The sequence below is a fragment of the Prinia subflava genome, chromosome Z (assembly GCF_021018805.1).
Source record: "Prinia subflava isolate CZ2003 ecotype Zambia chromosome Z, Cam_Psub_1.2, whole genome shotgun sequence".
NCBI classification, from domain to species: Eukaryota; Metazoa; Chordata; class Aves; order Passeriformes; family Cisticolidae; genus Prinia; species Prinia subflava.
Window position 1 is genome coordinate 82,591,041 of NC_086283.1, and position 18,167 is coordinate 82,609,207.

General features: G+C 40.4%; 1 protein-coding gene across 3 annotated transcripts in view; it reads left to right on the forward strand.

Moving 5' to 3' along the window:
• Positions 1–18,167, forward strand: part of UNC13B (unc-13 homolog B) — a 207,018-nt gene that overhangs the window by 106,820 nt on the left and 82,031 nt on the right. For all 3 annotated transcript variants that reach the window (XM_063421947.1, XM_063421948.1, XM_063421949.1), the window contains one exon: positions 14,335–14,381. In XM_063421947.1, coding sequence (XP_063278017.1) covers positions 14,335–14,381 — 47 coding nt within the window. The remainder of the gene's footprint in view (positions 1–14,334; positions 14,382–18,167) is intronic.

Below are 18,167 nucleotides of genomic sequence, written 5' to 3' on the forward strand. Positions count from 1 at the left end.
TAAAGTACTTAACATTGTGGGGGTTTTTGTTTTTATTTTGCTCGTTATGGAGGGGATTTAAACTGGGGAAAATAATCAACTGCAAAATCTCCAGAGCTGGAGCAGAAGTGACATGGAGAAACTTCATGCTGTCAGCTCAGCCTGTTTGTGCATATGCTGAGTGTGTCATATTTAACTGCAGGTTAGCTTGGGAGCTTGTAACCATTGCAGTTTGTTTTTTGTTGTTTCATTCATTTTTTGGATTTTTTTTTTACTGCTTTGTTGCAAAATATTAAGATGAAAATACTAAAATAGCAGAAAGGTTTTACTCCTAAAATCTGCCATCTATTCTTCTTGCCATTACATCACTTTGTGCAGTTCCTGTGGACTAGCTGGTACTGCACCAAGTTAAATTTGATTTCTGCTTTGGTTTGAAGAAAGAAAGGATGAAGATTGTGAAATTGAAAGGAGACGAAATGTGCAAGGATAGAATTTCTAATGTCCAAATTCTGTATTTGGGAGTGTAATTAAATCAAACAGTGCACAACTGCCAGGAGCTCAAGCTTGAGAGTAATTTGCAAATCTGGTAGAAAAATGACCACAGAATTGCTTTTTCAATTTGACCTCTTTTTTTTTCCCCACTCTCTGGAATAGAAGAGGGAGTGAGGAATACTTATTCCAACAAAAACCTGGTCAGGGGAGGTGGCCAAAACCAAGACAGTGTCTGTACACTTTAAATAGCACATCCTCTTTCTGTCTGATTTTATGTGTATGCTGGTTTTAGGGTTTTGGGTTCTTTTTATTCTTCTGCTTAAGTTACCTCGGATATTTCTCTCTGAACCAAACTGTAATTTTTTTTCCCCTCTTTCGGTAGCTGCCTCATGACAGAATAAAAACTGGATGCAAGTTGTGCATTGGGAAGTGATTGATGTGTGCTTGTGCAGCTTGTAGCACTATGAGAAACACAGGTGCAGCTGATGATGTTTGCTAGAAGTAGATTGAAAAAGCAAGAAAATGAAATTTCACTTCTGCACAGAAAACCTGTTGTAAAACTGCAGGGCAGGAAGCAATTCCGGAAGCAAAAACTCCATTTGTTTCTGCGGGACAAAATGAAGAGGCTTCTCCAAGGCCAGGTAGATGATAATTCGAACCACACGCATCGCTGCCAGCTCTCCCCGGTGGAGATTGAATCAGACATGTTTGTTTGTGGAATCCAGAGGAGCTCTCCAAGCACTGAATTTTCCACAGCTGGAGGGGACTTTCATCAGGTTGGAGGACATGATTCCAAGGGAGTGAGTGAAGTGTGTGTTGGTGAGGTGGAACTGAACTGGGGTGGCTACGTAAAAATACCATGTTCAGTTCAGCAGAATAAAAAGGACTTGCAGGGGAGTTCTTCTGATGGTATCACACAGGCTTCTCCTGAAGTAAAGGGCAGAGTGTCTGAGGGGCAGGACCTTTCTTCCCTGAGCATTACCATGAGCTGGAGGGATGCAGCTGAAAGGCAAGGTTGCTTTCCCCAGGAAAAGACTATTGCCTACAAGAGTCGAAGAAGGCAGTCAAGAGACCGCTCAGCTGATGTGGTGGATTACATTGTTAAAGAGCTACAGGGAATAAGTCGAATCCAGACAGAGATTGCAGAGCTCCGTCAGCACCTCACCTTGATAAAAGGCTCTGTGGATGAAGTCTCTAGCTGTGTGGACACAGTCTTGAGTGAGATAGAAGGCCTGCAGTGTGGTTCCAGTGGCAAAACCCAGGTTACGCATGCTCAAGAGCCAAGAAGGGAGGTACAAAAGGAGGAACCAGTGTTATATTTTTATGGCATCCCAGAGAAAGATGGCGAAAACACAGTAGAGCTTATCTGCAGCTTTTTGTCTGAATATCACTGTTTCAATGGTATTCAGTGCAGTAAGTATATAAAAGATGCTTATAGGTCAGATATTTGTACAGGCAAGCCATTAATGCCAAGACCAGCAGTCGTAAAACTTGTGAGTTGTGAACAGAGAGACTTCATTTTACAGAAATCTATCCTTCTGCAGAGCTCAGGGGTACGGGTTGCTACCAGTGAGGAGCAAAAGCGGCAGAATGGCCAGAGGGGCCAAAAAACAGATTCAATCTCTTCGCAGTCTGGCTTCAAGAAAAATAATCAGAACTCATTTAATCCTGATGGAGCTCAGAGAACTGATGCAATTGGACACCTTCAGACGGACTCGTGCCAGGTTAAGTATAAAAGCATGAGCAGGAAAGCACAGTGTGCAGGGGAGAGACTTGATTCTGTGCAGAAGTCAGCCTTGACCGAGAAGGACGCCTTGATACCTGAAACTGGAAAGGAAGCACAAACAGTAAGCTGCAGTGAGCAGCCTTCAGATGACAGGGACATTTGCCAGGCCCTTGCTGAACCTCCACAGGGGGCCAATTCACCTAAATCAAGTGATGGAAATCACTGCTGCTCATCTGACTCTTCAGGCCATGCAAGCCAGATGTGTGCTTCAAGTAATGGTAGTGAGCAGAGGCTTGACATTAAAAGCATCACTGAGAATTCTTCTTCTCTTCTAGAAAAAGATGAGGGGATAACCACAGAAGAAATTGAAACAGACTATGATAACTCTTGCAAATTTACCAGTGCAGAGAAAGGTGATGTTCAAAGAGAAGATATTTCTAGTGGGGTGACAACCATTAGCTATGATCATACCACAGATGAAATGGCTGATAGCAGTGACAGCTTGAAAGATATGATCCAAATGGACCTGAATGATCAAGATCCAACTGATCAGGTGTTTAGAGATGTCCTGGAAAATTCCCAGTATTTCCTTGACCACTCCCGGGACAACATTGATCTTGTAGACATGAAGTTTTACACTAATAAGCTTGGGAAGGCTATTCACCACTTCAGGTCTGCTCTGCAAGTGGTATTCCATAAACTGGAGACAAGTGATTCTGAAATCCTTTTGGAAAATGATAGTGGCTTACAGATGGATGATGACAACACTCTTATGCTGACCAGTTCAGGTATGGGTGGCAGCTCTGACTACTTTGCAGAAACCCCTCCTAGTCAGTCCTCTGAGAGCCAGGCAAATGCAAATGTCAACAGTGAAGCATCTGCTCAGATGCAATCTGCTCCTTCCAGTCTTTCCTCTGTTTCGCATGAGCCTCCTGTTTCCAGTGTGCTGCCACCACCTGACTGTGAAATCCCTACAGGGCAGCAGTTACCTCCTGAGGAGCTTGGAGAAGATGGGAACTGTCCACCTGAGCCAGCAAAGGAGTGCAGGCCCATGAGCCTTGACAAGGTGTGCGCAGAGACCATCTACCTGAACAAATGCATCAACAATTTCAAAAATGTGCTGAGGGAAAAGAGACAAATGCGTAGGAGACTCTTAAAAGAATTAGCACAGGAGGGAAACTGGATTTCTGCTGAGGAGACAAACTCAGGTAAAATGAAAAAAAAATGTTTTTAAGGAGATGTCAAAATCTGGTATTTGTGCAGCCAGCGGCCAACATTCTGTGGGTGAACTGTGAACATCCTGTGAGTTCATTAAAAGTTGTGAGCAAATAGTTACATGGACAAATACGTGCGCTGTACCACAGTACTGACAAAACCTAAAATTTACTGTGTAACACACTAAAATGCCAGTTAGCAAGCTTCACCTTTTTTTTTTTTCTTTGAGAGAGGGAGATTTGCAGTGCTTCTTCAAAATAGCAGGTGTTAAGGTTTTTCGTCATAATTCGTGACTTGGTTTCTTGTTAAATATAATAGCTAAGACATGTGATAACAAAGTGTGCATTTGAGCTATAAGTAGCCAGATTTGCAGTTTGTGAGTTGAGTAGATCTAGACTTAAAGTGACTCTATCACAAAGTGGGAGTTCTCAGTCTTTAGTCACTCCTAGATGTTGTCCTAGCAAAAACCTTTAAAAATAATAAATAGTAGTAGCAGTAGTAATAATAATAATAATAATAGTTAAAAAATTGAAAAATTGAGACTTCCATAACTTGTCCATGGTGGATTTTTTTTTTGTTTCTGGGGAACTACATCCCTCATTTCCAGCACAGATTTTGAAATGTGTGACCACAGTAGATGTGAGCTGATACAGTGGTGGAGCAGTGTTGCTAAAGCGTTTCCTGAGGCTGTGGGAGATAGAGCTGACTGGCATCTTTTGATGGGACATGTTTTGACAGCCTTGATTTGGTAAAACAGAACCTGAAGTGTAGGTCCATCTTCCTCCTTCCTCTCCAGGCAGTGAGAAGGCTTCCTCACTGTCATCTCTACAAGTCACTACACATTTAAGGAAAGAGGCTTTGTTTCAAGAGTGGAAGTTACTTTAACTACATCTTGAAATCTTCACGTAGTTGTTGTGAGTTTCTTGTATCAAATACTGTGTTTGCTTTTCTTGCAATCATGTAAGCTGGTCAGAACGATCAGGGGGCTCCTCTCCCCACTAAAGGAGTCATCTCCTTTATGCCAAGTGCTTTTCCAGTGACTCTGCTTTCATTGTGGAGAAACAATCTGTCAACCCATGTTTCTGTACTAGTCATCCTCTCAGTTCTGTAGATCATAAAGCTGGTAATCATCTCTCTGCTTTCTTATTTTATACAAAGTTTTTAGTATAGAATTGGCTCAAACAGTAAGTTTTTAATGATGGAAATGCTGGGTTTAGTTAGTGGGCTTGGCACAGATTTTTTCTTTCTTTTTGGTAGTGTTTGTGTGGTGCTTAAGTCCTGGACATACGTCCTAATTTTAGAATCTGAGGGAAGACAGTGGTTTGGATTAGCATGTGCCACAGTACAGCAGAAGTACTGAAATAGTCTGTTTCTGAATGTGAGAGTAGGCTGCTCATCTCAGCAGTGTTTGAGCAGCACAGGCATGTTCACAAGGCAAGAAGTAGCCAAAACAATTGAGGAGGAGGAACAGAGCTGTGCTTTGTACCTTAGATCTGGCTCCAGGGTGAATTAGGATTTTTCACCCTCCCTGGTCCAGTTCTCTTGAACATCATCCAGTGATGTGACAGAAAGTTGGTGGTAATTGTGTGCCACTCTCATAAAGGTAGATCTATAAGGTGGATTTGGCAGTTTAAGCAATAAAAATAAGTGTGTGATGAAGTCGCAATGTAGGAAGTGCACTTTGAGAGAAAGGAGTCAAAGGTAGTGGAAAAAAGTGGATGAAGAATAAGAAAAGCGAAACCTTGGGGAAAAAATCTTGGAGATGCCAGGAAGCAAAGCAGCCCAGACCCTGACAACTAGACAGGCAAAGAGTTGGAACTAGATCATCTTTAATGTCTCTTCCAACACAAAACATTCTGTGATCCTGTGACTCTCTGAAGTAGTATTCTGGCATGCACTTTTCAAGAAAGAGAAGCTGCAGTTTTATGTCCTGTTTCAATGTACTGAAGTTTGAGCCAAGCTTTTATTTTCTTTCTTTAGAGAAAGCATCATACCTGGAATGCAGTGGAATGTTGTTGGTTTGCTTTTTTCCCCAGCTGTAGATGAATGTTTGTGTCTTTAAAAATGTAATTTGTCATTAATAGCCTTTTCAATTCCCGGATAAGGTCCACTGAAAACCCAGTTCTGCAGCCAGTTTTATGGTTCTGAACCTGAACCTCACATTTGCTCGAAAGTTCACTTCAAGGTATTTTCTTAAATGTGTTTGGCAGCAGCCTCCAGCAAAGGAGTGGAAGATAAGTTTGAAGGTGTTGGTAAATATGCATTTTGGTGAATCAGAGATGATGCAGTGGCATAAAGGTTTAAATTATTTATAGTTGAACACAGATGCAAATCATCAGAAGAACTTGGAACTTGGCAGATGCATATAAATAATTGTGTTTAACTGGAAGTCAAAAGAAAAAATATCCCCTGAAAATGTGAGGAAGCTTTTAAAGTTTGAATTTGAGAAAAAGCAAAAAAAAAAAAAGTGTAAGTGAAGATGACGATAGTTTGAATTTGTTTGAAGTAAAGCCCTGAAATGCTAGAGATTTTATGAGATTTAAGGTGACTGCTCAAAAGTGAAATGGTGAAAGAATTCTGTGATCAGGGTTTAGCCAAGTTAGTCACCATTGATGAAGAAGCTGTGAGTGCACGTGCTGTAGTGAGCACAAGATTTTAAACTGTGTCTGTAGTTACTCAGAGCTTTGCCAAATATTACATTTGTCCTGAAACTGTCCCTAATAGCTTTAAACTGATAGGGCTCAGAAATGAAAGATGAATATGGATTTTAAGCCAAAATGGATTTTTTTGTGTTTTGTTTTTTTTTTAATTATCCAAAAATTAGTTGAATGAAAGATCTATTGCTTTGTGGTTGCATAAAAATAAGTTTGACCTATATTTGAGAAGCTCTAGTGCCTTGAGGTCTTAAAATTTGGCAGTGCTAGCCTATGTCAAGGAATTTTCTGTGGAAAATCAACCCCAAATGAGCGGAGTGAATACACTTTTGAAAAATATGTAGTTTGCATATGCTCATTGGTAGCTTGCTACTGTTGAGCTGTTTCATTGCCAGAGACTCCATCTGTCCTCAGTGTTTTCCAGCTGGGGGCTAAAAGCTGGGTTTCCCAGCTCGACGTGACTGAGAGCCACAGCAGAGATGGGAGAGGGGACATGAGCCCAGGTCTCCCACATCTTCTGCACTTCAAGACTCCACAGGAGAGGCCAGGAAGGAATAGAGTTCAAATTCCAATGAGTTAAAAACCCATGAACGAGGGATGCCTGGATCTGCCTGAGACACACTGAAACCACCTCAGGGACCAAGTCAGGAGAGATTTGGCTTGGGTTGGAAGGGCTTGGGGTGACTGTTTAAAAAGAAGGACAAAACTGAAGGACTTCATGTGGAATTGTGTCTGTTTAGGTGAGAAGATTTTGCTTAATTCAACAGGATAGGCAGGAAGAAGGTACAGAAAATTACTTCAGAAGAGAACAGTCAGAAGGTCCATGCCCAACAAAACATGTTCCCATCTGAGTCTGGAAGGGACCTCAGGTTTCCTCAGTTTCTCCAGGTCAGGAGACCTGGACCATGTCAGCTGGTCTGTGCAGAGCAGACTGCCAAAGCATAGCACTTGTGCCACACTGTGGTTGAATCATCCTGTTGGTTGTGATTTCTCCTCCATTAGCTCCAAAGGAGAAGCCTGCAGGGTGGTCCAGAGGCTTTCTTCCCTAATGAGCATCAGTGCAGGCGTATCTTTAGGTGGAAAATAGAATTTTTATTTTAGCTACAATCCAACACTTCGTTTGCTAAAGTAATTTGACTTCTCCGTAGCGATTAAGTTAAAATAGCTTCTCTATTTTCCTGTCTTAGTGATTGCATGTCTGTAATTACACCCGTGTAGACAGTAACTTCAAAAACTATTTTTGCTTTTAAACCAATTCGAGTGTCTTCTGTTGCCATGAAGATATTCCTTCCCCTCCATCTTTCATACACAAATACATAATAAGATTCTTCTGTGCAGACAGAGAATTATCTGATTGGAAGACTTAAAAAAATATCATGTCTGTACCGGAAGTTTTGAGTATGACTCTCATGTAACTTTACTAGCCTTGAAATTGCCTATCCATAAACATGAGATTTAGTGTAGGAGGCTTCTGGATTTTTTTTTTTTTTCCTCAGAGGAAAATTGCCTAAATGTATAAACCCAGAAAATATCTCTGCATTATATTTGCAAAAGCAAAATGTGTTCTGTGGGAGCTGCCAGTTTCCTCATACCGGGCAAAATGTACAGGGAGTGAGGAAGGGAGCAGGGGAGATGTTTCAGATGCAGGGATGCAGGCAGTGGATGCAGTCTGGGGGAGAGGGGAACAAATTTATTCCTCCTTATAATGAATACAAGGTTTTTTTCCTGTATGATAAACAGTGGCTCCAGTTCTGTGTTAAGATTACTTAAAATTCTTCAGTTAATGAAATGGTAACTCTAAAAAGAGCTCTTGAAAGCATATGTTTTAATGCATGTGTGGTATGGATGAAATTTGAGGAATTTAACTCGAGGTTGTTTGTCAAAGATTAATTGTCTGATGCATGTCCCACGAAGCACGTGGCAAAACCCTCTGCTGCACAAACATGTTATCAGCTTGTGGCAAACCTTTACCCCAGTTTCTGTAAAAATCACTTTACAGAACTCATGGCAGAAATCTGGTCTACTAACTTTTGTTCCTCTCCTTCTCTTTTTATTTTATTTTATTTTATTTTATTTCTTTCTCTGCAGAAGGAGGTAGAGGAGAGCTCCAGGTGGTACATGTTGTCCCTTGTAACTGGCATCTCTTTCTGAAATCCCTGTGTGTGCATGACTCGACTTCCTGTAGCCAATTGTTCCTGCTGAGGCACTGAGATTCAGTTTAGCATGTCATGCTTGTCTGAGGCGTTGTTAACACTGTGTATGAGTTAAGAGTCTGTTCAGTGCCTATGACCTTGTACAAAGAGGAAAACATGAATGCTTGGAGTGATCTCTTCCCTTTAGTGCTCTGGAGCGTGTGTGTGATGTGCACAGGCACCATGTTAGGAGAGGACAAGTTGTTTATCTTGTCTTTTCCAGTCTTCCTCTTTATGAGTCTTGTTTAAACCAAGTATTTCCTAATTTTTCTTCAGATATATTATTTAATTTCATCTCATCTCATCTCATCTCATCTCTGGCTCGTCCACATTCATCAATTAAAGTCAAAAGTTCGTCTGTGGGCTGTAGTAATGAGATTAATCAAACCTGGATGCTGAAAGATGTCTGCTGCAGGTCCCATGCCTTTTTAGTCACTTTGCTTTAAGCAGGACCCTATGCCCCCTGGGAGTGGCAGAACCTTTTCTATAATACATACAGTTATTGTCTTTCTAGTCATGGACTGGCTACCTCTCTGCCCATTATCCTGTGGGCAACAGGTAACTCTTTCCTCCTAGGAGGATCTGCAGAATTGTTTTGTTGACTGCTGTGTGCTTTGTCAACAATTGTGTTAGCAACTCTATTTCACGTAGAGAAATTACTAGCTTTTGGATTCTCAGCCGTTTTATTTTCATGACTCTGTCCTATGTGCATTCAGTGCCTGCTGTGCTTCCCCCTCTCCCGTAGTTGTATAAATGAGGCAAAACTGGCTTCCAGGAGAAGCTGAACCTTGCACGGATTTCGGGCCTCCATGCAAATGTCATCCCTTGAGTCTGATGAATTTGCGGTTTTAAGCTTTATTGGCTCATATATTAGCAGTTTTGTTTCCTTCTTACTGGTAAATATATGTCAATTAATGCTTTTCCAGGAATGCAGAAATACCTGGTGTCAAATATTGGTGTTAAATTCAGTCCCCTTTTGGCTTCAGTGCAAAACCACTGTAACCTTCTTCAAACTCTTCATCTGGCAGCTGGAAAAGTGGTACTGGATGTTACATCACTTGGAAGGAGCTTCCTTTGGGACTCTTCAGTCCTTAAATGGATGCTGTTGCAGAATACAGAATGAATTTAAAATAATCCCTTGACTTGTTGAAGCTTTAGATTCCACATAGAATGCAGCATACTTGAGTGAATGAAAACACTGAACCACAAGACTGACTTGTTTAATTGGGAAGATTTAGTTCAGTCTGACTTTGTTAATGCCACTGAAGAAATGCTCTAATTAGGCGTGACCAGAAGTTAAATTTAGTCATTGAAACAGTTGCTCCTTGTTTTAGCCTGATTCAGATTAACCTATATCTAACTGAGGGGTTTGAGATTTAATAATAAAACATGGTATTTGAAAACAAGTTAGAATGATTTTCAAAACAAATAAGAAGTTATTATTGATTTTTTTATCTGTTTAAGTAAAGCAGCATAAAGCAGCTTTACATGTTTTACATCTGTTTTATATTTTAAGAGGATAATGTGCTAGACACAGTACTTAAATGTGATGGTAAATTACATTGTTAGGAAGCCTTTTATGCGGAGAGCTAGATTAATATGGAAGGCTAACAGATCTGTGGATGTTCTTTCTTTCCCTTGTACCACTCCAGACTTTGTGATTTCTTATTTCTTTTTTTGCCTCTCTGTCCATTTGATGGGCTTTCGCTTCTACAGAAGTGCATAAGTGTTTGTTCTGTTCATTAAAGTATCTTCTTATGTATGAGAGAATTTGCAAAATTTTAAAATTGCAGCTTTGTTAAGTAACTTCTCAAGTTACTTGTAAGCCCAGCTGCTGCTTTTCATGAGTAAGCAAAACTCCCATTGTTTCCTTTTTAGGCTTCACTAGACATTGCCTTCCCTATGACTGAATACTTTGCCTTAAGTGACCATGTCGGTTGCCTTGTTTAATCCAGGTCTTTAATTTTATTTTATTTTTTGCTCTGTCACTGACATATTTTTTCTAACTGGTTCTTGGTTGATAAGAAACTTCAGTTACCTGGAGAAGACCTTTCAGCAGCTGGTTATGGTATGCTTTACTGTGAGTGAATATAATGCAATACTAGGGGTGACAAGCGCTTCCCCATTTGAAAGTATTTGTAGGACAGTAGATATTAAAATGTCATCCACTGGAATCAGAAATTTTAAAAAATCAAATAAGGATGTGATGGTCTATTTTATTTACATGTTTGTTTCACCATTGTTTCAGTGCTCTCATATGTGCTTACTGGAGATTAAAAAAAAACAAATTTCACATTCAGTCTGGTGTGGCTGCTTTCAAGGAAAGATCAACTGACAGAGCTGTGCAGAGAAGACCATAAGCCAGCAAAACACTTTCTGTGACATGCAGCATGTGAATGACAGGGTGTTAAATGTGTCTGCTTTCCCTTTTTCTTCCCATTTGTCTTTGGGAAGGACAGTGCTAACTACTCTCACAGTTGTTGCAGTGCTCTTCTCCACCTGCCTGTTGTTTCTGCTGCTTGCCCAGGCTCTGACCAGCTCAGGCTGCTGCCATGGGCTGAACTTGAGGAGCCCCGTGGCTGGTGACAAGTCCCAGGGCAGCTGCTGGAGCCCTGCTGTGTCCTGGCACGAGTACTGCCTTTGGAGAGTTACTGCAGCAAATCCATCTGGATGGGCAATATTGGTGTTTGCTTTCCTTATTTGGAGGAATATGTGAAGAGTTCTTAACCCCCAAGAGGGGTGCAAGCTGTTGATTACTTTGTTTAGCTGGTATTGCTGGAGATGTCACAAAGTCTCATGCCAGCACATGTAGCTAATATAGCCTCTGATTCTTTGACTACACGTGTTGGTGCAAGAAGGGACTGAAGAGGACTTCTTGGTGATTGCCACTGTGTGATATTATGACAGTTCCTTTTATATAAGCCTCCCAGTTTCATTCTCTAGAACTGTTAGGGTTTGGTGTCTGCTTCTGCTTTTGAAAGGCTTCTACAGGGCTGTCATTGTGAGACACCTTTGAATTTTCATCCTCTGTTTAGCTGTAGTTCTCCCATTCACCTGCTTGTTGAACAAACACAGGAAAAAGTTCTTTTTGCTAGAGTAAGAAAGATTTGTTCTTTTCCTTATAGGATTGTATTTACACACTCCAGTTGCTTTTGCCGTTTTCCTTTGTGATTTCTTTTTTTTTTTACTTTGATACAGAATAAAAATATTTCAGTTCTTTCTACTGGACCACTCTATGAATTCAGTGTCAATAATTCTCCAGGGTTTGACATTTCCAGATTTTATCAGCAGATCCTACTTACTCCCACTAGCTTCCTTATTGCGTTGTCCATGGCTGGCTCAGTTACAGTTACTTGTTTATCCACCTGAAAGCTCCTTCCTCCTCCTCAGCTTATCCGGTCTTCATTAACGTCACAAGGCACTGCATCAAAAGGTATTTTTTGAAATGAAAATTCAGTTCATAATTCATTTTGTGGTTAGAGAAAAATAGCTGCTTTGTGGAACAAAACCAGAATGTTTATAAAATTGCTTGTGCCTCTGTTACATTTTTTCCTATTTTTCAATAGCCTCCATGTTAATTCTTTCCTTCATGTTTGCTCAGAACCCTTTCAAGCTTTTGAAGCCAGTAATGGTCCTGCATTAATCTGGGTCACATTTCCCTCCTCCACACACACACTTTAACTGTGGATACTGCATTGGCTCTTCAACAGTCTCAAGGCATCAGCCCTCATTTGATGGATGTCAGGAGCTGGTTCTCTTGGCATTTTCTCAGGGAGAAGGCTGCCCAGAGCAAATTAGCTCTTTACTTTGCTTTCTGCAGGTGATAACTCCTGCTTTCACACAGCCATCAGCTGCTTTGGCCCTGCATCAATATTGCCACTTACTGAAAGCTCCTTCTTTTGTTCTGTTCTGTTATGCCCAGATGATTTTCAATCTTGACCCTAGAGAAGCTCTGCCTTTTGTTTTTATTTGCATGTCTGAAAGGCTTGGTAAAAATAAGTTATATTTTTGCTCATTTAGTTTAATTATCTGGAACTCCTGTCAAATTTTACTTCTCACATCATGAATCTGGGACATGATGTAGGTTTGTTTCCTGATCATACTTTCTGCCCTCCCTGTTCACATTCCTGGCTGTTCTCTGTTGACTCATGGTTGCCTGTAGGAAATTGCTTAACTAGCAATTTCCTATATCTTTCCTTCCCCCTTTTTCCCAGATTCTTGATCTTGTGGTCTCCAGTCTGCAGTGAACACGCTGTTTTGCGGTCTGATCATGTTTAAATATCAGTCGCTTATATTTCATTTCTCATGTAAAATGATTGAAAGCTTTATTACCGACTCCTTCTGCCAGTCAATGTTGTCACGTTTGTATTTGTCATTCTCTGTCATTCAGCACACCTGAGCCACTGGTGTCAAGCTCAGTCTGGTATGAAACCTTTGTCCATTTTAGTGTTGCTTTCTAACCACAGCTCTTCCAAGTGTCAGATGCAAAGGTAGAGATCTCCTCCTTTGTGTGCTTAGAAGGATCTGTTTGCGTTTACTTTATGAAATCTCTCTTGACCCTTGGTCAGATCCCTCTGGAGAAAATGCAGATTTCAGGCTGAGGTGTCTTGAAAGTGAAGCTTAGTGGAGCCTTGTGTGCTGCTGCAGCTGTGGGGAGACCTGTGTGGTACTGGGCTGTGGGTCTGGGCCCCTTCCTGCTCTGCAGGCCTGTCTGATCGTGTCCATTCCATTATGGATAACACCATACTGTTCAATCTGTTTCAATATAAAATAATAAACATTACTAATATGTAGTCTTTAAATCTACCAATTCTCTAATTTGTAGGACTCAAAAATCCAAAGTTTGGATATTTGCTTCTGTTCAAGCTGATACCTCAAAGACAACTCCTCTTCCTTGGTTATTTCTGTTCTTGGGAGTCTTTGTCTGTCACCTGTGAACAATGTGGGGTTGCACAGCTCACATAGAGCACAGGTTACAAAAAAAAGGAAAGAAAAAAGAACTCTCTTTTGGGGCTGTGTTCTTTTATCCAACTATAAAGTTGGATCTTATTTCCTGACTCAAGCTCCTTTGCTTTTTGACTCTCAGGTTGTGAGTTCCATGGCTGGAAATACTTTTTTTCACTGTGTGCAAGTTGCAGCCTCCTTTTTGTCTTGGCAGATGTGATTATCTGAGGTTGGAGTTCTAGCCATTAGCATCGTGACCTGCTTAGTCCTGTGTGAATGCAGCATTTCTTTCAGTGCAGGATGACCTATGAAATGAAACAAAGAGGTTTCCTGTTCCGGGTAACCATTTTCCCCTTCTGCAGAACCTATTGTTTCTTCCAGGTACTTTGCAAGTGTTTAGATACTTATCACTTCTAATTAGTCCACTCAAGATCTGCAGAGAAACAGAGCATCACTCTATAAATTTAGTCTTAATATGAAGATAAAAACATGGTTTGAATTCATAAACATGAATCCTCACATTTGCAGTCTGTGGTGTTTTCCATCACAGTATGGGATCCCAGTGGAGCTGCAGGTGGTAGCCCTTGTTTCATGCCTGTTAGAAATGAAATATTTTCAAAGAAATGAGTGAAGCTCTAACGGGACCTCTGCTTAGGAGACTAAAGAATCTTTGCATTTGGGCATGAGCAAAGCTCACAAGTTTTCATACAGTGGTTCATGTTAGTCTATCATTTGTGCATTTAGTACAACGGCTTTTAATTTATAACATCTTCATTATGACCACATTCATGTTAAATGATGACCTGTAGTAACAGGAGCTCTCCAGTAACTCGTTGGTGTTGGAAAAAAATAAAAAAAATTGTTTTCAAGACTGCCTTTTGAATGAGGAGTTGCACTGAACAGGCTCTTCAGGTTCCAGTCTTAGCTTTTCAATGAAATTGCATAGTCTGTCTGTGTCTGTATGACTTACCCTGGCATCTTGGTTACTGGAGGTGTTTGAAAGAGTTTCTGTATGCATTTACCTGCATGCAGTGTGGTCTGTTATCCCTTCTGCAGAATACAATACAAATACTTTTTCTGGTGTTTCTGGAAACTAATTTCATGGGGTTTTTTTCCTCTTCTTCTTCTTCAGGCCCAAGATGAGGCTGATCCATCAAAACCGCCCTGGCTCAAAGGAGGGTAAGTGGTATTTTGAGACCTTTTATCCCTATATTTATAATTAGAGTGTACTTTAGAGGTCTGCTGTTCAGTCTATGTAAAAAATAGCATTTATGTTTGTGATGAAATAATAAAGTGGCCAAAGCTGCTGCTGTATTTTAGTCTTTTCTTAAGCAGCTGGGGGTGGGATTGTGCAGCTCTAATAAACCTGTGGTTAAGAACAAGGCTATAGTTGCTATATAATGTATAATCTATAATGTGTTGGTGGCAAGTGCTTATGGCAGCAGTATTAAATAATTGCTACTGAGCACCTCAGAGTGGTCCAGTTGAAATCCTTTCTCCAGTCATTGGTGGCAGCAGAGGGGGGAAAGAGTAGCTCTGAAAGAGTGCTGTGTCTTCTGCTGTTAAAAGAAGAAGATAGGTTTGGGAAAGTCTTCTGCAATGATTCCTTGTAGTAGTTAAAACTGCACTAACTTCAGAAATTATTGCAATTTTTATTTTTAATGCGTTGCTGATCATGCCTGTTTTGCACAGATGAGAGTGAGCAGGTCGTGCATTCTCTCCACAACACACTACTTGTGGCAAATGAAGCAGACAAATTCTGATTGTAATTTCAATATGACACTCTGGTAATAGGTGCCAGCATGGCAGCATCCCTGGGATCCTCTGGCAGGAAAAAGACAGTGACACATTTTAAAGGTTATGTGCCTAGTACATGATCAGGGTGATTCAGGTTGGTGGTGGGGCACCCATTAGGAGCTATCAGTCAGCAGCAGCAAGATTTGCCCTAAAATCTCAGCCAGACATTGGCTTGCTACACACTTAAGTTAATTCTCATTACTGAAGGAAGCTTCCCTAATAAAACACGAAGTTAAATTGAAGCCTTCATTATATGGCTTTCTGCTTTTGAAGTCATTGTTCTGTGATGTTGGTATTCCCACAAAGCGTCACCTGCAGGTGCCTGGAGCTGCCTAGCAACCCTTGCTTTCCTAAGGAACCTGGGACTTAGTGAGCTGGCTGCTGGAGAATTGGCAATTTGCAGGAGCAGGAGGCAGTGATTTATTGTAACTATAAACAGCACCTTCTCCTGCTTTAACAAGGAGACTATGTACTTGGTTTATTGGTTCATGCACACCAAATTATTTCCTAGCCTGAAAGGTGGATACACCTGCAAGTCCTGAATTATTTAAACATGTGTTGTCAATTCAAGGCATTGTTTACTCTAATCTGTATTTTTTTTTTCTTTTCTATGCAAGATACATCTAAACAGTCTGGCTATTGTAGTTTTGACAAAAGTTGGTCATACTCTCTCATCCCATTCAAGGGGTTCCCAAAGAAGGTGGTTGTGGGTAGTAAACCTTTAATTCCACCCTTAGGCACATTTTGGTATATTAGCTTTGAAGTATATTAAAACATTTATGTTTTGAGTTATTCTTTCAATGGGAAGATTAGAGTTGGCGTGTCCTTTGAAAGAAGTAGTCATCCTCTGTCTTTGCAAACCATCTTAACTTGCTTAGATTGTCAAGATTTAATGGAAGCCTCCATGTGATACAACTTGTATTAAAAGATGAAAACATGCTTCAAGCAATTTTCATTTATAGTATAATGCAACAGGAGCTCCCTTGCTGTAATCACTGCGTTTGGAGATATAACTTCTAAAAAAAAAAAGTACAATTGGTATTAAGGATCAGTCTCTGGATGTAGTATCTCATACATATATCTTTTATTTATTAGTGCATATTATATTCTCATACAGAAATGCTATTCACTCCTCAATACAACTCTTCATAATAATGCTATAAATATTACATCCATTGCAGAGGAGAGTTACCCTATTACATGTAAAACTACACTGGGTATATTTGAGGCACTGTCAAATCTTCTGTCTGTACAAACACTGTGATTTTATTAAGTGAGGTAGCAGTTGTGCTTGAATGAAGGGACGGAGGTAGCTGAAAGCACACTTTTGAAAATTGGGAATTGATTTTTTAAATTAATATTAACAAGCTAAAAGCAGGTCATCTGGGTGTATAGCTATGTAGGTACTAGGACACCTCTCTTCATTGACAAATAAGAGCACCTTTTAAATACATTTGTCATCCTGGTTTACCACTGGTTCTCTCATAAGCCTCAATCTATCAAAAGTATTTTTCAATGAACCAACTTGTAACGAGACATGTTTCTCAAGCACAATAATTTATATAGACTCATCTTGAATTTATAAAGCATGCAATTTTAATGTTCTTCTTTCCTGGGAAATGTCAGAGTGTCACAGTTTCCTTTCAATTAAATTAGAAAAAAAAATTAAAATCATGTAGGAAAAAACTGTTAGCCAGGAAAATTAACTCTGCTAACTCTGGAGTTTTACTTGTGATCATTTTGTTGCATCTTTTCAGGTTATACACTCTCCTTTTCGATTTTATATAATGCTTTCATAATTCAAGGGATTTACACAAATGCTTGACACAAAGTTTATCAATGAGCTGTGATGTGGTTTAAGTAATCCTGGCAGTCTTTGCATCGTTTGAGTAGACTGCCATGACACCTATTTTACCCCGAAACAGTATCACCAGTATCGGTAAGGTTTTGTAACATAAAACAGACAAATGTGGCAATATAAACATATTTCTTACTTCTTGATGTGGGTGAGATTTTTCTATAATAAGTCAGAAGGGATTTTTGCAGCATAACTTGGTCAAAAAGTTCTTCTGGAATTCTCTATTGAAAATGCTGATAGCCTCTGGTAAAAAACACAGTGTGGCCTCGCTGTGAGGATTTCCAGTGCTGGAAAACCACGCTGTTGGAAAACCGCAGAGTTGGCACAGCTCTTGCAGTTACACGTGACTACTCACCTTCCCACCAGGGCTGTTCAGCCAGCAGCAGCTGTCAGCTCAGCCATGGCTTGGACACGTCACCCTCCTACACCCTATCAAAAAAGCCCATTGTACTATTACAATTCTGTCACATGTTTCTGTAATAATGGACTGTTTTCCTCTTTGTCACAGTCTCATGCTAGGCTGTGTTGTGACATCCTTGTCCATCCTCTGGCTATACTATAAGTTTGGTCATGCTGGATGTTTCTGTTGTTTGGGTTTTTTTTTTTTGCTTTTGGCTGTATTTAAGCGGGCTTGAGTAGGCCCTGCTCTCTAATTGCTGCCGGTGGCCTCGTGTCATTTATCAACCTCACAATTTTCATGGCATGAATTTGTAGTGACAGTTTTCAAAGGTACCTTTTATGGCTGTACGAACAATTTGTCCCATACTCCTTTTACCTGTGAATTTCCTGCAGAGCGTTTTAACTGGGTATGTTGTACCAAATCAACAAAATAACCAGGCTGAAATTGCCAGCCAGTTCATCACACAAATACCAAAACATGTAAGCCAGAATGGCAGGGAGTGAAGACAAATGGATAAAGATGGAGGGGCAGAAGGTTCCTTTGCAGTCTCAAGAAGAAGAGCTCACAACCATATTCTTAATGTTAGCAAGGCCTGAGAGCAGAGTGGAGATGGCGAGGATGAGAGAGAGACACTGAGAGGTGCTGCAAATTTTGATTGCTGGGCTGGGTGTTCATTGCAGGGAGGAAGCCACAGCAGAGAGGTGCGTGCTCAGTTTCCTGCATTTGGAAAAAGCATTATCTAAAGTCCTTAGAGATGCATTTGCTGGGGACCTTTAACATGGATTAACAGATCATCTTCAAATACAGGGTTACATCCATGTTGTGTTACCAGTAAGTGGCAGGATACAGGGATAATTATCCAGGCTGGTCTCATCAGGAGACGAGTAGGTTAGAGTGTTTTATTTCATCA